The 23,310-nt window shown below is 44.7% G+C and overlaps 1 protein-coding gene across 19 annotated transcripts in view; it reads right to left on the bottom strand.

The window, feature by feature from the left end:
• DTNA (dystrobrevin alpha) overlaps positions 1–23,310 on the bottom strand; it is a 354,562-nt gene that overhangs the window by 4,072 nt on the left and 327,180 nt on the right. For all 19 annotated transcript variants that reach the window (XM_077270435.1, XM_077270433.1, XM_077270447.1 and 16 more), the window contains 3 exons: positions 19,997–20,168; positions 14,500–14,626; positions 12,388–12,435 (listed from right to left, as the gene is read on the bottom strand). In XM_077270435.1, the coding sequence (XP_077126550.1) occupies positions 12,418–12,435; positions 14,500–14,626; positions 19,997–20,168 (317 nt within the window). In that variant the 3' untranslated portion in view covers positions 12,388–12,417. The remainder of the gene's footprint in view (positions 1–12,387; positions 12,436–14,499; positions 14,627–19,996; positions 20,169–23,310) is intronic.

Below are 23,310 nucleotides of genomic sequence, written 5' to 3'. Positions count from 1 at the left end.
GCCACCAAATCGGACCCAGAGTGACCCGGGCCACCAAATCGGACCCAGAGTGACCCGGGCCACCAAATCGGACCCAGAGTGACCCGGGCCACCAAATCGGACCCAGAGTGACCCGGGCCACCAAATCGGACCCAGAGTGACCCGGCCCACCAAATGAGGGGCTACAACTACCAAACCAGCGCCTGAGGGGCACCCAAGTGTGAAAGTCTTGCAGGGGCAGCCCGGGCACCATTCCAAAGCACTATCTGTAGTTCCTTCAGGAAATACCCATCTAGTTATTATTATTATTCCTTTTTTATAGCGCCATTTATTCCATGGCGCTTTACATGTGAATAGGGGGCAACTATAGACAAATACAATAAACATGAGCAAAAAACAAGGCACTTACAGGTACAGAATGAGGGAGGACCCTGCCCGCGAGGGCTTACAGTCTGCAGGGGATGGGTGAGGATACACTAGAAGAGGGTAGAGCTGGTTGTGCTGTAAGAGGGTGGTGCTGTTATGGACAGTAAGAAACACGCTGTTACTTTAAGAGGCTGCACCCCCTTGTCTGGCGTGATGGAATGTTCTGCTTCTCCCCTGCAATAGTCGGTGTAATGAACTAGTCTGGCAGAGTGCAGGTGTGGAGCTGGAGCAGTGTGTGTGAGCGGAGGCTGCTGCAGAGAGGACTTTTTGTGCTGATAGCTGAAAGAGAGAGGAACTGTGTCCTGATACAGCTGCAAGAGAGCCACGAAGATACAGAGAAAGGAATTTACAGTTTCCAGGAGCATCCCTAGGATCCAGAAGCAAGGAGAAGACCACGCTTCACAGAGCTGACAGAAAGCCGTGCGCACCACCATATTAGACTGCTGGGGGCCCCCTGGGACTGGATCTGATTCTCCAACATCACCGTGAGTTTGTTCCTGTCTGGTGCACCTGTCAGGGCCTAGTGTAGGCTTCAATAGTTAGTACACGGGAGCCGTGTGGCCTGCTTAGTAAAGGCCAGGCAGGTTATATGTAGAGTAGCATCATCACTTGTTTATTGTTTACATTTGTTGGTTAGACATATTTTGAGTCTGTAATAGTTGGAGCACCGTGCTATTTTACGGGAAAGATAACGTTTAAAACTCTTGTAAGTTGTCTTTTGCCATTGTATACCCCTGTTTGCATCTTCCTCATTCACTTCATCCCTTGCCTTCCAATAAATCTACCCTTTGTTGTTTGCACCTCATCTTGTGTACAGCAGTCTTCCTGCACCGTGGTGGTCCTCCGGCCATCGCTTCAGTGCAGCGGTTCAGTAGGTTGAGGATCACTGCAGGCTGTAGGCTTGTTGGAAGAGGTGAGTCGTCAGGTTCTTTTTGAAGGTTTCTATAGTAGGCGAGAGTCTGATGTGTTGGGGTAGAGAGTTTCAGAGTATGGGGGAAGCACGGGAGAAGTCTTGGATGCGGTTGTGGGAAGAAGTGATAAGAGGGGAGTAGAGAAGGAGATCTTGTGAGGATCGAAGATTGCGTGTAGGAAAGTACCAGGAAACCATGTCACAGATGTATGGAGGAGACAGGTTGTGGATGGCTTTGTATGTCATAGTAAAAGGTTTTGAACTTGAGTCTCTGGATGATAGGAAGCCAGTGAAGGGCTTGGCATAGGGGAGAGGCTGGGGAATAGCGGTGAGACAGGTAGATTAGTCGGGCAGCAGAGTGTAGGATGGATTGGAGTGGTGGCAGAGTGCTAGAGGCGAGGTTGCAGTAGTCAAGGCGGGAGATGATAAGAGCGTGCACTAGTGTTTTTGTCGTTTTGTGGTCAACGAATGCACGGATCCGGGAAATATTTTTGAGTATGAGACGGCAAGAGGAGGCAAGGACTTGGATATGTGGCTTGAAAGAGAGGGCAGAGTCTAGGATCACCCCGAGGCACCGAGCATGCGGGACTGGGGAAAGTGGTCAGCCATTGACACTTGATAAATAGATCTGGTGGAGGGGTAGAGTGAGATGGGGAAAGATGATGAATTCTGTTTTGTCCATGGGATTCTATGAGTTGTCCCAGGCCGAAGTGTAGATGGAGAAGAGTAGGGGTCCTAGAACTGAGCCTTGAGGAACACCGACAGACAAGGGGCGAGGTGAGGAGGTGGTGTGGGAGAGGGAGACACTGAATGTTCGGTCTGTTAGATATGACGAGATCCAGGATAGGGATAGGGCCAAGTCTGTGATGCCAAGAGATGAGAGAATCTGTAGCAGGACGGAGTGGTCCACAGTGTCAAAGGCAGAAGGAGGACAGAGTAGTGTCGCCTGCTCTTGGCGGTTAGTAATAATAATAATTTTTATTTATATAGTGCCAACATATTCCGCAGCGCTTTACAGTTTAACAGTTTCAAACACAACAGTCATAGGTAACAACGTCAACAATACAGTAATAAAGCAAAATAAGACAAAATAAGACGACCCTGCTTGTGAGAGCTTACAATCTACAATGAGGTGGGGGAGATACAAAGTACAGGTGTGTATTTACAATGATGTATTTACAATGATGGTCCAGCCATCTTCAGGGGGTGGGGGATAGATGGAGATAGTGAATGGGCTACACACACACACAAACATAAAATGACTTTGAACACTGAAGGGGCGTTCAGAAAGGTAGGAGGAGAACCAGGAGAGAGCAGTGTCCTTAATGCCTAGTGACTGGAGCCTAGAGAGCAGGAGAGGGTGGTCAACAGTGTCGAAAGCTGCAGAAAGGTCGAGGAGAATGAGCAGAGAGTGGTCACCATTACATTTTGCTGTCAGAAGGTCATTGGTCACCTTGATGAGTGCAGTTTCTGTCGAATGTAGGGGGCGGAAACCGGACTGTGAAGGGTCTAGGAGGGAATGAGTGGAGAGGTAACGGGTAAGGCGGGGGTAGATCAGGCGCTCCAGGAGTTTTGAGATGAAGGGGAGATTGGAGACCGGTCTGTAGTTGTTTGTGCATGATGGGTCAAGGGTGGGTTTTTTTTAGTAATGGAGTAATGATAGAGTGTTTGAAGGAGGAGGGGAAAATGCCAGAGGAGACGGAGAGATTAAAAATTGTAGTTAGGTGAGTTGTGACGACTGGAGAGACTGGAGGAGGTGTGAGGGAATGGGGTCGGTGGTGCATGTAGTCGGACGAGAAGAGGAGAGGAGCTTGGAGACTTCATCTTCTGTGATGGGATCGAATGTAGAGAGTGAGCCAGGGGAGATGCAGGGAGGAATGGGAGTCATTGCACTTGGTGTCTGGGAGCGGATTTCCTGACGGATATTGTCTATTTTCTCTATAAAGTGGGAAGCCAGGTCATCAGCACAAATGTCTGTGAGAGTGTCTTGTGCTTTTGGCCTGAGGAGGGAGTGAAAGGTGTTAAAAAGTTTCTTGGGGTTGTTGGATAGTGAGGAGATCAGGGTGGTATAGAAGGTCTGTTTGGCGAGGTGAAGGGCAGAGTTATAGGTTCTTTACATAAATTTGAAGTGTGTGAAGTCTTCTGGTGTGCGAGTTTTCCTCCATAAGCGTTCAGCACTTCTAGAGCATCGCTGGAGAAATCAGGTTTGCGATGTGAGCCAGGGCTGTTTTACTTTGTGTTTGGAGGTTCTGAGGGTGAGGGGAGCTACTTGATCTAGGGTGCTTCTAAGAGTGTCATTGAAGTGATGTACAGCCAGATCAGGACATGAAAAAGAAGAGATTGGGGACAACGATGAGTGTAGGGAGTCTGAAAGTGTATGAGGGTTAATGGCTTGTAGATTTCTGAATGTGTGATAGGTAGGAGTGTGCTGGGGTGGGCGAGGAATTGTGAGTGTGAAGGAGAGAATGTTGTGGTCAGAGGTTAGTAGTCATTGGTGACTTTAGTTAGGGCAGTTTCAGTTGAGTGATGGGGTTGGAAGCCAGATTGTAACCGGTCAAAGAGGGAGCAGGAGGATAGGTGGGAGGACAGTTCAAGATGGACATGCTGTTCCAGTAGTTTTGAGGCATAAGGGAGAAGAGATATCAGGCGATAGCTAGACACAGAGGATGGGTCGAGGGAGGGCCTTTTGAGGATGGGTGTGATCTTAGCATGTTTGAAGGATGAGGGGAAGACACCACTTGTGAGTGAGAGGTTGAAGAGGTGTGTTAGGGTTGGGATAAAGACTGTGGCGAGGTTAGGGATGAGGTGGGACGGGAGCGGGTCAAGCGTGCAAGTGGTGAGGTGTGATCTTGACAGGATGGTGGAGAGCTGATCTGTCATGGTGGAGAAGCTGGTTTTGGAGGAACAGGGTTGAGCAGCTTAAAGGGGCATTGGGCGCTGTGGGTCAAAGCTTTCTCTGATCGTATCGATCTTCTGTTTAAAGAGGCAAAGTCTTCAGCAGAAATGACAGGAGAGGGAGGAGGTGCTGGGGGACGGAGTAGAGAATTGAAAGTGTTGAAAAGCTGTTTATGGTTGTGAGACAGGGAGGATATGAGAGATGAGAAGTTTGTTTTGTGGCAGTGAGCGTGGACTTTAAGCTGGCGAGGGACTGCTTGTATGCAATGAAGTGGTCGGCAGAGCGAGATCGCTTCCATCTCCGTTCAGCGACCCTGGAAGCTTGTCTCAGTTCTTTGGTCAGGCTTGTCCACCAGGGCTGCCTTGATTGTAGGACTTTTGCTATGCATAAGGGGGCGGCCGAATCGAGTGTTGCTGTTATTGTGGTGTTATAAAAAGAGGCAGCAGCATCTGTGTCATGAAGGGAAGCGATGTCTGTAAGAGGGAGAAGGGACTCAGAGAGGGATTGTAAATTGAGGTGTTTGAGATTTCTGCGAGGGTGAGTGAGTATGTGCAGTGGGGGTGGCGCACTAGGAGAGGAGAGGAAAGAGAATGTCAGTAGGCTGTGGTCAGACAGGGGGTGGGGTGGGTTAGTGAGAATAGTAAGGGAACAGAAGCAGGTAAAGATGAGGTCTAGTGTGTGACCATCTTTGTGAGTGGCCGCAGAGGACCATTGAGTGAGGCAGTGAGCGCTAAAAGTTTAGAGGCAGCTGTGGTAGAAGTATCAGCAGAGAGGAAATGAAGTAGCCAGGTGGTGAAGTGGTCAAGAAAGGCGGAGATGGCTAGTTCTGGGGGGCGGCAAATGACAGCCAGCTGGAGGTTGGAGGGGGAATAGATGCGGACGGAGTGCACCTCAAATGAGGGAAGAGTAGCGGAGGGTGGTAGCGGGATTGCAGTAAAAGAGCAGGTGTCGGACAGGAGCAAGCCAACTCCTCCACCACGTTTGGTGCTGGGGCGAGGGGTGTGAGAGAGGTGGAATCCGCCATAGGAGCTGGAGAGGCTGAGTCAGAGGGGATGAGCCAAGTTTCAGTGATGCCGAGGAAGGAGAGTTTGTTGCTGATGAAGAGGTCATGGATAAATGGCAGTTTGTTGCAGACGGAGTGTGCGTTCCATAGTGCTCCAGTTACGGAACCGGGGAGTGGGGGCTGGATGAATGGGTATGAGTGTTATGACCCCAATGGCGAGGGTCTCAGAGGAACGTGGAAGTCTGCAGAATACAAAAATCCAGCTCATAGGGCAGTGGTAACTGGGTTGACCATATATCTACTCCTAACGCCAACACTAGAAGTAGCCGGGGATCATTCCTACGTTGATTCTAGATGACACGCGCCAGCCGGAGAATCTAGCTACCCCTAGTAGAGGAAAACAAAGACCTTTCTTGCCTCCAGAGAAGGGGACCCCAAAGCTGGATAGAAGCCCCCCACAAATAATGACGGTGAGGTAAGAGGAAAAGACAAACACAGAAATGAACCAGGTTTAGCACAGAGAGGCCCGCTTACTGATAGCAGAATAAAGAAAGGTAACTTATATGGTCAACAAAAACCCTATCAAAATCCACACTGGAAATTCAAGAACCCCCGAACCGTCTAACGGTCCGGGGGGAGAACACCAGCCCCCCTAGAGCTTCCAGCAAAGGTCAGGATATAGATTTGGAACAAGCTGGACAAAAATACAAAACCAAAACAAATAGCAAAAAGCAAAAGGCAGACTTAGCTGATATAACTGGAACCAGGATCAGTAGACAAGAGCACAGCAGACTAGCTCTGATAACTACGTTGCCAGGCATTGAACTGAAGGTCCAGGGAGCTTATATAGCAACACCCCTAACTAACGACCCAGGTGCGGATAAAAGGAATGACAGAAAAACCAGTCAAAAAACTAGTAACCACTAGAGGGAGCAAAAAGCAAATTCACAACAGTACCCCCCCCTTAGTGAGGGGTCACCGAACCCTCACCACGACCACCAGGGCGATCAGGATGAGCGGCATGAAAGGCACAAACTAAATCGGCCGCATGAACATCAGAGGCGACCACCCAGGAATTATCCTCCTGACCATAGCCCTTCCACTTGACCAGGTACTGAAGCCTCCGCCTGGAGAGGCGAGAATCCAAGATCTTCTCCACCACGTACTCCAACTCGCCCTCAACCAACACCGGAGCAGGAGGCTCAGCAGAAGGAACTACAGGCACAATGTACCGCCGCAACAAGGACCTATGAAATACATTGTGAATAGCAAACGACACAGGAAGATCCAGACGAAAAGATACAGGATTAAGGATTTCCAATATCTTGTAAGGCCCAATAAAACGAGGTTTAAATTTGGGAGAGGAGACCTTCATAGGAACAAAGCGGGAAGAAAGCCATACCAAATCCCCAACGCGTAGTCGGGGACCCACACCGCGGCGGCGGTTGGCAAAGCGCTGAGCCTTCTCCTGTGACAACTTCAAGTTGTCCACCACATGATTCCAGATCTGCTGCAACCTATCCACCACAGAATCCACCCCAGGACAGTCAGAAGGCTCCACATGACCCGAAGAAAAGCGAGGATGGAAACCAGAGTTGCAGAAAAAAGGCGAAACCAAGGTGGCGGAACTAGCCCGATTATTAAGGGCAAACTCGGCCAACGGCAAGAATGTCACCCAATCGTCCTGATCAGCAGAGACAAAACACCTCAAATAAGCCTCCAAAGTCTGATTGGTTCGCTCCGTCTGTCCATTAGTCTGAGGATGGAAAGCAGACGAAAACGACAAATCAATGCCCATCCTACTACAAAAGGATCGCCAGAACCTGGAAACGAACTGGGATCCTCTGTCTGACACAATATTCTCAGGGATGCCGTGCAAACGAACCACGTTCTGGAAAAACACAGGAACCAGATCGGAAGAGGAAGGCAGCTTAGGCAAAGGAACCAAATGGACCATCTTGGAGAAGCGATCACATATCACCCAGATAACGGACATGCCCTGAGATAGCGGAAGATCAGAAATGAAATCCATGGAGATATGTGTCCAAGGTCTCTTCGGGACAGGCAAGGGCAAGAGCAAACCGCTGGCACGAGAACAGCAAGGCTTAGCTCGAGCACAAGTCCCACAGGACTGCACAAATGACCGCACATCCCTTGACAAGGAAGGCCACCAAAAGGACCTGGCCACCAGATCTCTGGTGCCAAAAATTCCCGGGTGACCTGCCAACACCGAGGAATGAACCTCGGAAATGACTCTGCTGGTCCACTTATCCGGGACAAACAGTCTGTCAGGTGGACAAGACTCAGGCCTATCAGCCTGAAATCTCTGCAACACACGTCGCAGATCCGGAGAAATAGCTGACAAGATAACTCCATCTTTAAGAATACCAACAGGATCAGCGACTCCAGGAGCATCAGGCACAAAGCTCCTAGAAAGAGCATCGGCCTTCACATTCTTTGAGCCTGGTAAATACGAGACAACAAAATCAAAGCGGGAGAAAAACAATGACCAGCGGGCCTGTCTCGGATTAAGGCGTTTAGCAGACTCGAGATACATCAGATTTTTGTGATCAGTCAAGACCACCACACGATGCTTAGCACCCTCGAGCCAATGACGCCACTCCTCAAATGCCCATTTCATGGCCAACAACTCCCGATTGCCCACATCATAATTTCGCTCGGCAGGCGAAAACTTCCTAGAGAAAAAGGCACAAGGTTTCATAACAGAGCAACCAGGGCCTCTCTGCGACAAAACGGCCCCTGCCCCAATCTCCGAAGCATCCACCTCAACCTGAAAGGGAAGTGAGACGTCAGGCTGGCACAAAACAGGCGCCGAAGTAAACCGGCGTTTCAACTCCTGGAAAGCCTCCACGGCAGCAGGAGCCCAGTTAGCTACATCGGAGCCCTTCTTGGTCATATCCGTCAAAGGTTTCACAATGCTAGAAAAATTAGCGATAAAACGACGGTAGAAGTTAGCGAAGCCCAAGAACTTCTGAAGACTCTTAACTGACGAGGGCTGAGTCCAATCAAGAATAGCTCGGACCTTGACTGGGTCCATCTCCACAGCAGAAGGGGAAAAAATGAACCCCAAAAAGGGAACCTTCTGTACACCAAAGAGACACTTTGAGCCCTTGACAAACAAATAATTTTCACGCAAAATTTTAAAGACCAACCTGACCTGCTCCACATGCGAATCCCAATTATCAGAAAAAACCAAAATATCATCCAGATAAACAATCAAAAATTTATCCAGATACTTCCGGAAAATGTCATGCATAAAGGACTGAAAAACTGAAGGCGCATTGGAGAGCCCAAAAGGCATCACCAAGTACTCAAAATGACCTTCGGGCGTATTGAATGCGGTTTTCCATTCATCACCTTGCTTAATGCGCACAAGGTTGTACGCACCACGAAGGTCTATCTTGGTGAACCACTTGGCACCCTTAATCCGGGCAAACAAGTCAGACAACAGCGGTAAAGGATACTGAAATTTGACAGTGATCTTATTTAAAAGCCGATAATCAATACAAGGTCTCAAAGATCCGTCCTTTTTTGCCACAAAAAAGAATCCCGCACCAAGAGGGGAAGAAGACGGACGAATATGTCCTTTCTCCAGAGACTCCTTGATATATGAACGCATAGCGGTATGTTCAGGTACCGACAGATTAAACAGTCTTCCCTTAGGAAATTTACTGCCTGGGATCAAATCTATAGCACAGTCACAGTCCCTATGAGGAGGCAATGCACTGGACTCAGACTCACTGAAGACATCCTGATAATCAGACAAATACTCCGGAACTTCCGAAGGCGTAGAAGAAGCAATAGACACAGGCAGGGAATCCCCATGAATACCACGACAGCCCCAACTTGAGACTGACATAGCCTTCCAGTCCAGGACTGGATTATGGGTCTGTAACCATGGCAGCCCTAAAACAACCAAATCATGCATTTTATGTAAAACCAGAAAACGTATCACCTCGCGGTGTTCAGGAGTCATGCACATGGTAACCTGTGTCCAATACTGCGGTTTATTTGCTGCCAATGGTGTAGCATCAATACCCCTAAGAGGTATAGGATTTTCTAATGGTTCAAGAGTAAAACCACAGCGCTTAGCAAATGAGAGATCCATGAGACTCAGGGCAGCACCTGAATCTACAAACGCCATGACAGGATAAGATGACAGTGAGCAAATCAAAGTTACAGACAGAATAAATTTAGGTTGCAAATTACCAACGGTGACAGGACTAACAACCTTAGCTATACGTTTAGAGCATGCTGAGATAACATGTGTAGAATCACCACAGTAGTAGCACAAGCCATTCCGGCGTCTATGAATTTTCCGCTCATTTCTAGTCAGGATTCTATCACATTGCATTAAATCAGGTGTCTGTTCAGACAACACCATGAGGGAATTTGCGGTTTTTCTATCACATTGCACCGAATTAGGTGTCTGTTCAGACAACACCATGAGGGAATTTGCGGTTTTTCTATCACATTGCACCGAATTAGGTGTCTGTTCAGACAACACCATGAGGGAATTTGCGGTTTTGCGCTCTCGCAACCGCCGGTCAATTTGAATAGCCAGTGCCATAGTATCATTCAGACCTGTGGGAATGGGAAAACCCACCATAACATTCTTAATGGCTTCAGAAAGGCCATTTCTAAAATTAGCGGCCAGTGCACACTCGTTCCAATGTGTCAGCACGGACCATTTCCGAAATTTTTGGCAATACACTTCAGCCTCGTCCTGCCCCTGAGACATAGCCAGCAAGGCCTTTTCTGCCTGAATCTCAAGATTGGGTTCCTCATAAAGTAAACCGAGCGCCAGAAAAAACGCATCAAGATCAGCCAATGCCGGATCTCCTGGCGCCAGCGAAAAAGCCCAATCCTGAGGGTCGCCCCGTAAGAACGAAATAACAATTTTTACTTGCTGAGCAGAATCTCCAGATGAACAGGGTCTCAGGGACAAAAACAATTTACAATTATTCACGAAATTCCTAAACTTAAACCTGTCTCCGGAAAACAGTTCAGGAATCGGTATTTTAGGTTCTGACCTAGGATTTCTGATAACATAGTCTTGTATGCCCTGCACACGAGTAGCCAGCTGGTCCACACTTGTAATCAAGGTCTGGACATTCATGTCTGCAGCAAGCATAGCCACTCTGAGGTAAAGGGGAAGAAGAAAAAAAAAAAAACTCAGAATCTTCTTTCTTATAATCCCTCTTCTGCAATGCATTAAACATTTAATCAAGGCCTGGCAAACTGTTATGACCCCAATGGCGAGGGTCTCAGAGGAACGTGGAAGTCTGCAGAATACAAAAATCCAGCTCATAGGGCAGTGGTAACTGGGTTGACCATATATCTACTCCTAACGCCAACACTAGAAGTAGCCGGGGATCATTCCTACGTTGATTCTAGATGACACGCGCCAGCCGGAGAATCTAGCTACCCCTAGTAGAGGAAAACAAAGACCTTTCTTGCCTCCAGAGAAGGGGACCCCAAAGCTGGATAGAAGCCCCCCACAAATAATGACGGTGAGGTAAGAGGAAAAGACAAACACAGAAATGAACCAGGTTTAGCACAGAGAGGCCCGCTTACTGATAGCAGAATAAAGAAAGGTAACTTATATGGTCAACAAAAACCCTATCAAAATCCACACTGGAAATTCAAGAACCCCCGAACCGTCTAACGGTCCGGGGGGAGAACACCAGCCCCCCTAGAGCTTCCAGCAAAGGTCAGGATATAGATTTGGAACAAGCTGGACAAAAATACAAAACCAAAACAAATAGCAAAAAGCAAAAGGCAGACTTAGCTGATATAACTGGAACCAGGATCAGTAGACAAGAGCACAGCAGACTAGCTCTGATAACTACGTTGCCAGGCATTGAACTGAAGGTCCAGGGAGCTTATATAGCAACACCCCTAACTAACGACCCAGGTGCGGATAAAAGGAATGACAGAAAAACCAGAGTCAAAAAACTAGTAACCACTAGAGGGAGCAAAAAGCAAATTCACAACATATGAGGTTATCATGGTTGGGAAAACGTGTAGAAGATCGTGGCAAGGTGTTAGAAATGAGTGTGGGGATGTGTTGAGGAGGGCCAGGATTTGGGGATACGTTTCCAGCAAATAGTACGTGTAGTATGTGTTTATTTATCTCCTGGTTCCAGTTCCCATTTAGTTTATTCCTCCCGGTCTCTATCATCAACCTATTGTTGGTTAGTGCTGTTGGATGACAGAGGTTTTCTGTTATCCATGTTTTGTCTTTGTGTCTTTTTTAAATTACATTTCTGTCCCAATTTTTCATGGTGGGGGAGGGAACAGATCAGGGTTTAACAGGAGTATAGTAAGGTCGGAGATTCGGGCCTCTCTACCTTCAGAAGTATCCATGTGGACAGGTATAGTTAGGGTCCCAGTTCCAGGGACAGTTTAAGGCCCCCCTTCCTTACCGTAGACCGTCACAGTGTGACAATCGGCCCAACATTTTTTTATAGAATGGTTCCTTATCAGCCATTATATCTTCATATTAAACTTTGTAATGTTAGTGCTGATTAGGGTATGTTCACATAGCTCTTACACTCAACGGATTTTATATCCAGATTTTCCATATGGAAAATCTGCTATGTTAGTTTTTTTTCCAGTACCAGTAGGGTGAATGAGTCATTATGAAAACTCATCTACAACCTGTGGAAACCTGTGGAAAAAGAATCTGAAGTGTAAAGTAACTGCTGTGCAGATTTAACATCCAGGCATGTGAATTTACGGATTTTATCTCTTTCACTGAGTTTGGTTAAATCAATAGAGAAATTACAGAAAAATCCATTAAAAAAAACTGTATGTGATTTATGCAGATTTTGCCACTATTGTTATTTGCAATAGATTTATTTCTGTGTATTTTATGTAGACGCAATCTTAAAACTATGTGTACATTCCCTTAAGTGTCTTCGCTTCCAGCAGTGCTTTGCCCACTAGGCATTGAGTGCCCTCTGCTGTTCAGAAGATGCCATATTCCTCCATGAGCCCTTACAGACATTCAATATAAACAGTGACTACATAAAAGCAAGTCTCATAAGTTATTTAATTCATTACATAATCAGGCAGATGAGTTTTGTACTATGGCTACTCCTCAACTTCCTAATAAAAAAATGTAGTGCTATAGCAGAAAATACTCACTTTTGAGGGGAAGGAAAGAGAACAGCGCATTCAGCCCTGCAAACTGACCTACAGGAGAAAAGGGCCACATGATGATATAAGTATTAATGCTGTCCTAAGGGTGCTCATACACATTAGATCAAAGTTGTTCGTTTTGACGGACTAACATTTGTAATCGTTCAAAACTCTGATCGGGTTTGTTAGTTTTTTTTTTTTCGATGATCTGCATCAAAATGCTGTTTAGTGCAGATTATCAATAGACATAATCTGAAGCATATAAGGGGCATCACTGAACAGATGATTATCAGGGGGTGTAGCGACTGCGGTCACAGGGGATGTGACTGGGAAAGGGGGCCTGCCTGGATGCCCGACACTCACTCCTTTTAACTGTATCAGTGTTTTCAGAATATGGATACAGTTGAACACTCCCTGCTCCCTCACTAGCTCTACGAAGTCTCACGCCCAAGTGGATCTGCTACAACTAACTGGTTGCAGATGGCTCTCAAAACCACCCACAACTCAGATCCTCCCAGTGGGTGCAAACAAACAAAAGTGAAGCAATACATGGGACTTACTGAAATCAATATACAGTGCTTTGAAAAAGTATTTATGCCAATGAACTTTTAAATATGCAAATTGCCTCTGCTGAAAAAAAGAGGACTTAACTCTATAGCGCCACCTATTGGAAGTAGCGATCCTACAAGTCACAATCAACCCTTTAATGAGTCGTACAATATGACTTAGGATAAAAGCCAAATCAGTATCTCAATTCGCAGACACGGTGTTTCGGGCTGTTGGCCCTCGTCAGTGCGAAGCATGAGAACTGATTTGGCTAGGTGAGAGGCTCTGGAGTGGGGTCTAAAGGGTAACGTTTCTCCTTATGGAGAGTGACATACCAGCTGGCTTGTCAAGGTAAGGAGGCTTATTCGCCGTGCAATGCTCCTCAGGAACTTTTACACATTTTCACGTTATACCCCACAAACTTAAATGCATTCTATTGTGATTTTATATGATAGACAAACACAAAGTAGCAAGTCTTTGTGAAGTGTAAAGGAAATGATACTTGGTTTTTTAATTACTTTAAAAATATAAATGTGAAAATTGTGATGTGCATTTGTCCTCAGCTCCCTGTTGTCTAATACTCTTAAACAAAAATCTGAGTGACCAATTGCCTCAAAGAGTCAAATAATTAATAAATTGAGTCCACCTATGTGTAATTTATTCTCAGTATAACTACATCTGTTCTGTGAAGGTTTGTTCAAGAACATTAAGGATCAATCGGCCTTATGAAAACCAAGGAATACACTAGACAGGTCAGGGATAAAGTTGTGTAGAAAAGTAAAGTAGGGTTGGGCTATAAAAAAGCAGCCCAAGTTCTGAACATCTCATAGAGCACTGTTCAATCCAATTGAAAAATGGAAGGAGTATGGCACAAGTGCAAACCTACCAAGATATTCAAGTGAACCTAGACTGACATCCCAAGCAAGGAGAGCACTATTAGTCGTATACTCCATAAATCTGGCCATTATGGAAGAGTGGCAAGAAAAAAAATTAATTTTTGAAAGCAAGCAATAAGAAATCCTGTTTGCAGAAAACTAACACCGTACATCACCCTGAAAAGACAATCCCACTGTCAAATATGGTGGTGGTAGCATCATACTGAAAAGTATTCACTCAGGGAGGAGATTTATATTTTTAAAATAATTAGAAAATCATGTATCATTCCTTTTACACTTCACAAATACAAGCAAGCTACTTTGTGTTGGTATATCACATAAAATTTCAACCAAATACATTTAGCTTTGTTTGTGTTATGTGAAAAAAAGCGAAACGGTTCAAGGGGTATGAATAATTTTTCAAGGCTTTGCATCTAATGCATGGATATCAGCGATCCTCCAGTGAGAAATGCCCACTTTAAACTCAATCTTCTAAGTAGCTCATTTAACGCTCAAGATTTTTGATATTCTCCACTTGTATTGCTGACAATTACCACCAAGAACAGGTTCTTATATGAATAAGAACTATTCTGCGTAAATTATGCCTGGGTTATTTGTGTTAAAAATTCTTGGTTAATGTTCCTCACTTGTCTAGACCCATGTGTCTCCTGAGGTACAAAACAGTAGTTCTGTTTACCTGGTAAGCTTCATCCTGCAGCTTTTGTTTCAGGTATTCCTCCATTTTCAGCTCATTTTCAAGTTGGCGCACAGAGTCATTCTCATAGGTTTCATCATCGTGTCGGTTATACGCATCTTCAGGAACTCTGCAAAAATGTTAATTTTTTTTTTTTAAAAAGTGGTAGTTTTAGCTGATGTTGCTTCCTTAAAAAATCTGTCAGTTTTAATCCTAAATAGAATACCTGTGGGGCCACACACATACAAGTGTTTCTCACCAAATTAGAATATCATCAAAAAGTTAATTTATTTCAGTTCTTCAATACAAAAAGTGAAACTCATATATTATATAGAGTCATTACAAACAGAGTGATCTATTTCAATTGTTTAGTTCTTTCTGTTAATGTTGATGATTATGGCTTACAGCCAATGAAAACCCAAAAGTCATTATCTCAGTAAATTAGAATACTTTATAATACGAGCTTGAAAAATTATTTTAAAATCCAAAATATTGGCCTACTGAAATGTATGTTCAGTAAATGCACTCTGTCAGGGATCCCGTAATTTTTGTCAGGATTTTCCTAATCCCACAAATCCCTGATATCACAGTCCAGGAAGGTCACAAGTACCACCCACTGTGATCTTTGGAGCGAACAGCTCTCTGCTGCCCCCTATAGTCTGGAAAATTACACGACTGGCCGACGATCAACGGAGAAGGCTGCAGTCTGTTCACACCACTAGGCCGGCTATCAGAAAATTAACGTTGAGCGTAAGGCATATACACCTCCAGATTACAACACATGGAATATGTGTACAGACCCCGGTATGTTCACAGCTAACTCTCAGATAACACCAGACTACTCGCCGCCACCACCACTCTGTTTCGGTCGAACGGACACTGTTAAAACAGTAGCTTATGGCTTCAAGGTGTAGTTTACAGAACAGATCTATTAAATTTTATATTTAATCCAAAGGGAGGTAGTGTTTGTGAAAAATATACAAAAGATTTTACAAGGGGGACAAAACAATACAAGGGATTAAGAGGAGAACTTACACTGATCGCAGAGACGATTCAGTTTAGATGAAGGAGAGCACTTCGATTGGTCTGTCGATAAACAGGGTGCCTACATACCGTATATACTCGAGTATAAGCCGACCCGAGTATAAGCCGACCCCCCTAATTTTGCCACAAAAAACTGGGAAAACTTAATGACTCGAGTATAAGCCTAGGGTGGAAAATGCAGCAGCTACCGGTAAATTTCAAAAGTAAAAATAGATACCAATAAAAGTAAAATTAATTGAGACATCAGTAGGTTAAGTGTTTTTGAATATCCATATTGAATCAGGAGCCCCATATAATGCTCCATAAAGTTTGATGGGCCCCATTAGATGCTCCATATTAAAATATGCCCCATATAATCCTGCATAAAGGGTAATAAGGGCCCCATAAGATGCTCCATAGAGATATTTGCCCTATATAGTGCTGCACAAACGTTATGGCCCCATAAGATCATCCATACAGTCACTTGCCCCATATAGTGCTGCACAAGCGTTATGGCCCCATAAGATGCTCCGTACAGTCACTTGCCCAATATAATGCTGCACAAGCGTTATGGCCCCATAAGATGCTCCGTGCAGTCACTTGCCCCATTATAGTGCTGCACAAGCGTTATTGCCCCATAAGATGCTCCATATAAAGCTGTGCCCCATATATAATGCTCTGAACCGTTCATTATTGCCCCATAAGATGCTCCATATAAAGCTGTGCCCCATATACAATGCTGCTGCTGCTGCAATAAAAAAAAAAATGACATACTCACCTCTAGTTGCTGCCCGCTGCTCCTCAGCGTCCCGTCTCTCCACACTGACTGTTCAGGCAGAGGGCGGCGCGCACACTAGTACGTCATCACGCCCTCTGACCTGAACAGTCAGAGCAAGGGGACGGGAAGACGGAACGGCGCCCGGCGTGTGGAACGCGGACAGGTAAATATGACATACTTACCTGCTCCCGGCGTCCCTGGCTCCTTATCCCGGACAGATGGTCTCCGGGCACTGCAGCCTCTTCCTCTGTCAGCGGTCACTGGCACCACTCATTACAGTTATGAATATGCGGCTCCACCCCTATGGGAGTGGAGTCCATATTCATAACTTTAATGAGCGGTACCACGTGACCGCGGAACTGGGGAAGAGCTGCGGCACCCGAAGACAGGCAGGGACAGCGCCAGGAGCGCCGGAAGCAGGTGAGTATGCGACAGACCTCTCTCCCCCTCACCCGTCGACCCTGCCGCCGACCGCGACTCGAGTATAAGCCGAGAGGCGCACTTTCAGCCCAAAAATTTGGGCTGAAAATCTCGGCTTATACTCGAGTATATACGGTACATGAAATGTAACTCTCTGTGCGGACACTGATGATAATTGGGATCAATCTTTTATCAGACCCTGAGTCCCACCCACACACCCCTCTACTATGACCTCACAAGGTCCCAGTTATGGGCTGGACTCAGCCCTTCATAATTTTAGGAAATCCCAATTTTTGTAATAACAAAAAGCGATCACAGAAAGTGGAGATTAATGTCATCTTGTCAATTGGGATTTTATCTACACTCACAGACTAAACATGGCTTATCTGCTGGTGGTTATATGGCCCCTATGGCTTTGGGGCCATTTGGTGGGGGTTATGATTATGAGAAAATCTGTATGATTGCCTAATTATCCCGATGCCGTGAATGCACGTCTCATTAATACCGGATAGATAGAAATTTCGATATTCCATATTTTCTCCTGAAGCTATAATATCTGCTGTCTATTATACTGCAGAGACCACAGCTATGGGTAAAGGTGTCAGATTTTCTTTGTTCCACTTCAATCTAGTAGTCGTTTCCAGTCTCTCGCTCTGTGGGGACAATACACATCGCCTTCAGTTATATAGACATCAAGAGGGATCCTCGCGTTTTAATTAAGCGGCTTCACATCTCTTTACCCTTCCATTTTACATAAACACAGCATGGAGTGCACGCTCCTATCTTGTCATGACAAATGGTACATGAAAGAAAAAGAAGTGGGGGACATAAGGGACCTGAAGGATTTTTAATATTTTCTATGACACACTCAATACTTGGTCGGGGTTCCTTTGGCATCCATTACTGCATCAATGCGGCGTGGCATGGAGGCGATCAGCCTGTGACACTGCTAATGTGTTATGGAAGCCCAGATTGCTTTGATAGCAGCCTTCAGCTTGTCTGCATTGTTGGGTCTGGTGTCTCTCATCTTCCACTTGACAATATCCCCAAAGATTCTCTATGGGGTTAAGGTCAGGCGAGTTTGCTGGCCAATCAAGCACAGTGATACTGTTGTTTTAAAACCAGGTGTTGGTACTTTTGGCAGTGTGGACAGGTGCCAAGTCCTGCTGGAGAATTAAATTTTCATCTCCAAAAAGCTTGTCAGCCGCTGATTAGATACATGCACAGGAGAATGGGCTTGTGGTTTTGGGACATCGCTTGTGGAGTAGGATTCAAATCTGTTTTTCCTTTTGGCGACTTACTGTTCACGGTTAAAGTTGTATAGTAGATATTTTATAGGTGCTAATGATTTAGCATACACAGTTTATTACCCCTGTAAGTTCTGGATATGATGATATTCTGTAATTATTGTATTCGGTGGTATAATTAATGATGATAAATGTTAATGTATGCATTATTTGTTTATTCTGGAATCAATAAACGAATTTAAAAAAAAAAAAAAAAAAAGCTTGTCAGCAGATGGAAGCATGAAGTGCTCTAAAATTTCCTGGTAGACGGCTGCGCTGACTTTGGTCTTGATAAAACACAGCGGACCTACACCAGCAGATGACATGGCTCATCAAACCATTATTGATTGTGGATACTTCACACTAGACCTCATGTAGCTTGGATTGTGTGTCTGTCCACTCTTCCTCCAGCCTCTGGGACCTTGATTTCCAAATGAAATGCAAAATTTACTTTAATCTGAAAACAACACCTTAAACTACTGACAGTCCAGTTCTTTTTGTCCTTGGCCCAGGTAAGATGCTTCTGACGTTGTCTACTGGTAATGAGAGGCTTGACACAAGGAATGTGACACTTGTAGCCCATGTCCTGGATATGTCTGTGTTATTGCTCTTGAAGCAATGACTCCAGCAGCAGTCCACTTCTTGTGAATCTACTCCAAATTTTTGAATGGCCTTTTCTTAACAATCCTTTCAAGGCTGCGGTTATCCCCGTTGCTTGTGAACCTTTTTCTACCACACTTTTTCCTTCCACTCAACTTTCCATTAATATGCTTGGATACAGCACTCTGAACAGCCAGCTTCTTTAGTAATGACCATTTGTGGCTTACCCTCCTTGTGGAGTGTGTCAATGACTGCCTTATGGACATCTGTCAAGTCAGCGGTCTTCTCCATGATTGTGGAGCCTACTGAAACAGACTAAGGAACCTTTTTAAACGCTTAGGAAGCCTTTGCAGGCTTTTTAATTATTCTAATTTACTGAGATAATGACTTCATTGGTTGTAACCCATAATCATCAACATTAACAGAAAAACACTTGAAATAGATCACTCTGTTTATAATGACTCCATATCATATACGAGTTTCACTTTTTGCACTAAAAAAACTGAAATAAATTAACTTTTTGATGATATTCTAATTTAGTGAGAAGCACTTTTACCTTCCTGTCCTGTTTTACCAAAAGTATTAATGACAAAATAAAGTATTCAGTGCTCTCTGACCAGTATTTGAAAAAGATGCAAACAGATTCTGGTCAGCATTTTTTAAAGCAGCCTTTCAAGCATTGTTCCATTCACTTTAATAGAAGAATGCTGAAATATCCTAAACAGCCACTAAAAAGATACACCACAGTTGAATATAAACCAGTATGCAGCTGCAGTAAATATGGAAGAATCTGCAGGCTCTTCAAACTCCTGCCTAGAGGGGGTGCCAATATTTGCACCCCCCATTCCAATCTTAATGTCTTAATGAATCTCATCCAAAACTATCACAAAAGACTTCAAGCTGTCATTGATGTTAGAGGGGGCAATACACGGTATTAAGAAATGGGGTATGTAAACTTTTGATCAGGGTAATTTGGATGTTTTGGGCTGTCATTACGATTTAAAAAGAGAAAACACAGTAGTTTGACAATAAATGGCTTCACCCAACCACTAACCATGAGTGGAGAAAAAGTTTTGGTGTTATCATTCATATACTCTGAAAAAAAAAGGCCAAGAAAGCAAAAAATCTGGGGTATGTAAACTTTTGAGCACAACTGTAAAGGTGCAGGGGAGGCTGCATATAAACTTGCAGGGGAGCTGCATATAAAGGTGTAGGGGGCTGTTTTTTGTCTTTCCAGCTATGGCAACATATTTTGTACATGTCCGACAAATGCTGAAAAGAAACTTTTAGCAGTCTATGGGCATGTTCAGTAAATGAGCTGGGCAGCAGTAAGAATACATCCCAAACTACTAAATACAAAAAAACAATGGCTTGACTGATCACAGGTGCATACATATCTGCGCGAATATTTCCAGTAGCTGATGAAGAATTATGGTTGTATGTTGGTTTTCTGGCATGGATCTGAGCAAGGAAAGCTTTCTCTGAGGTTGGAGACGGGACCAAGTCATCAAAGTGAACTCTCCCGTATTCTGCATTCACGCTGCCTTCTGCTTCATTTCCCACATCTAGAAAAGACAAAAATGGAGCATGAATCACATGAATAGGCTATGACGCCCTATCTTGAAAAGTATGTCTTCTCTAATTGAAAAGCCTGACAGGTTGTCTGTAATGCTTGCTTCTCTGGTGGTCTAGGATGGGTGATGCTAATCTCTGATAGCCTATAACAGTGGTGGGGGTAAAGCCTTCTGGCATGGTGGTCTATGGTAGTGAGGTATGCATTCACTGGTGGTCTAAGCTAATGGCAGTGTAATGTCTAAAGGCCCCGTCTCACATAGCGATTTACCAATGATCACGACCAGCGATATGACCTGGCCGTGATCGTTGGTAAGTCGTTGTGTGGTCGCTGGGGAGCTGCCACACAGACCGCTCTCTCCAGCGACCAACGATCAGGGGAACGACTTCGGCATCGTTGAAACTGTCTTCAACGATGCCGAAGTCCCCCTGCAGCACCCGGGTAACCAGGGTAAACATCGGGTTACTAAGCGCAGGGCCGCGCTTAGTAACCCGATGTTTACCCTGGTTACCAGCGTAAATGTAAAAAATAACAAACAGTACATACTCGCCTTCTGATGTCCATCAGGTCCCTTGCCGTCTGCATCCTGCTCTGAGTGCCGCCGTACAGTGAGAGCGCAGCGGTGACGTCACTGCTGTGCTCTGCTCTCACTGTACGGCACTCAGAGCAGGAAGCAGACGGCAAGGGACCTGACGGACATCAGAAGGCGAGTATGTACTGTTTGTTATTTTTTACATTTACGCTGGTAACCAGGGTAAACATCGGGTTACTAAGCGCGGCCCTGCGCTTAGTAACCCGATGTTTACCCTGGTTACCAGTGAAGACATCGCTGGATCGGTGTCACACACACACCGATTCAGCAATGTCAGCGGGGCCTCAACGACCAAAAAAAGGTCCAGGCCATTCCGACACGACCAGCGATCTCACAGCAGGGGCCTGATCGCTGGTACGTGTCACACATAGCGAGATCGCTACTGAGGTCGCTGTTGCGTCACAAAACTTGTGACTCAGCGAGATCGCTAGCGAGATCGCTGCTATGTGAGACGGGGCCTTTACTCACTGTTATTTTTTGGTAATAGAAGGGAGTTGTGGTCTTGACTTGATTGAGGTTGCCTTGTCCTTTATTTCTTAGGTCATGTTCACATTGTAGGTTTTGTTTATGCTTAGTGTGTACAAACCTAACAATGTATGTGGTAAACTGAAGCAGCGACCGATGCCCAACAGTGATGCCCATCGTTCATAAACTATAATGCCATTTAACAGATATATCATGAAGATGGTCGGAAAAGCTCATGATGTGCACAGAGATGCCATACGTCACTCATTGTACATTAAAAAGAAAAAAAAGAGCATACTGCACAGTAACGTTCTTTCAGTACCAGACTGAGATGAAATAGTGAAGTCTTCTACAATATCCCATACTCCTTATGTACAGTGGCCTGACTGAGCCCAAAAGGACACTCTCTTGGTTCTGTTTTACTTATGAAGCCCAATGGACAAGTTTAGTGTATACATTGAGGTTTTTTCACCCCTAAGAGAATGCACACATGACGTCTTTTTCAGTCTGTTTCCACCTTGAATTTGATGAAACAGCCACAATAAAATGAAAAAAAAAAGGGCACAGCAATGTAAAAACGACATTGCTGTGCACATTTCAGTTTTTTGTTTCTTCTTTTATCCACTTCAGGGTTTGGAAACCTTGAAGCGGTTAAAAGAATTAACATGTTCACTCTTTGCACAGCTTCTTTTGAATAGCTTTTTTTTATTTTTTTTGGCCGTATATCTATACTAGGGCTTGTTTTGTGCAGGACGAAGTTTGTAAACACACTAACTATATAAACTCATGCATACATGTTCACACACAGATGCAGACCATCTACACTCATATATATGTGTGCATATATACACTGTTAAAAAAAAATAAAGGGAACAATAAAATACCACATCCTAGATATCACTGAATTAAATATTCCAGTTGCAAATCTTTATTTGTTACATAGTGGAATGTATTGTGAATAAAATATAAAAATGATCAATGTAAATCACAACTAATATCCCACGGAGGTCTGAATTTGGAATGATTCTCAAATCAAAGTGGAAAATCAAATTACAGGCTGATCCAACTTCAGTGGAAATACCTCAAGACAAGGAAATTATGATTAGTAGTGTGTGTGGCTTCCACGTGCCTTCATGACCTCCCTTCAATGTTTGGGCATGCTCCTGATGAGGAGGCAGATGTTCTCCTGAGGGATCTCCTCCCAGACCTGAATTAAAGCATCAGTCAACTCCTGGACAGTCTGTAGTGCAATGTTGCATTGGTGGATGGAACGTGACATGATGTCCTAGATGTGATCGATTGGATTCAAGACTGGGGAATGGGCAGGCTACTCCATAGCATCAATGCCTCCATCATGCAGGAACTGCTGACACACTTCAGTCACATGAGGCCTAGCAATGTCATGCATAAAAAGAAACTTGGGGATCAGTGTACCTGCATATGGTCTCACAACTGGTCTGAGGATATCATCCTGGTACCTAATGGCAGTCAGGGTACCTCTGGCTAGCATTTGGAGAGCTGTACGGCCCTCCAAAGAAATGCCTCACCACACCATTACTGACCCACTGCCAAACAAGTCACGCTGGAGGATGCTGCAGGCGAAAGAATGTTCTCCACAGCATCTCCCGACTCCATCACATCTGCTCAGTATGAACCTGCTCTCATCCATGAAGAACACAGGGCGCCAAAGTTGAATATGCTAATCTTGGTGTTCCCTGGCAAATGCCAATCGCCCTGCATGGTGTTGGGCTGTAAGCACACCAACTTGTGGATGTTGCACCCTCATACCACCCTCATGGAGTCTGTTTCTGACAGTTTGAGCAGACACATGAATGTTAGTGACACAGCAAATGCCCAACTGTAATTTAACAGTGGACATAGACAAAGAGAACCATAGGATTCAATAAAAAGATAAACCTTTTATTAATAATCACTAAAATACTGATACAAGACAATTAAACACAGAAATACCCAGTAGGGAGTATCCGGACATATAGATAGGCCATAGACAGACCAAAATTCAGGATTAAAGTAGTTGTTCAAACGTATAAATAATTAAAATAATTAAAAATAGATG

The sequence above is a fragment of the Ranitomeya variabilis genome, chromosome 6, assembly GCF_051348905.1.
Source record: "Ranitomeya variabilis isolate aRanVar5 chromosome 6, aRanVar5.hap1, whole genome shotgun sequence".
NCBI classification, from domain to species: domain Eukaryota; kingdom Metazoa; phylum Chordata; class Amphibia; order Anura; family Dendrobatidae; genus Ranitomeya; species Ranitomeya variabilis.
Note: the sequence above shows the minus strand (reverse complement) of the source record. Positions and strands in the feature narration are given on the sequence as shown.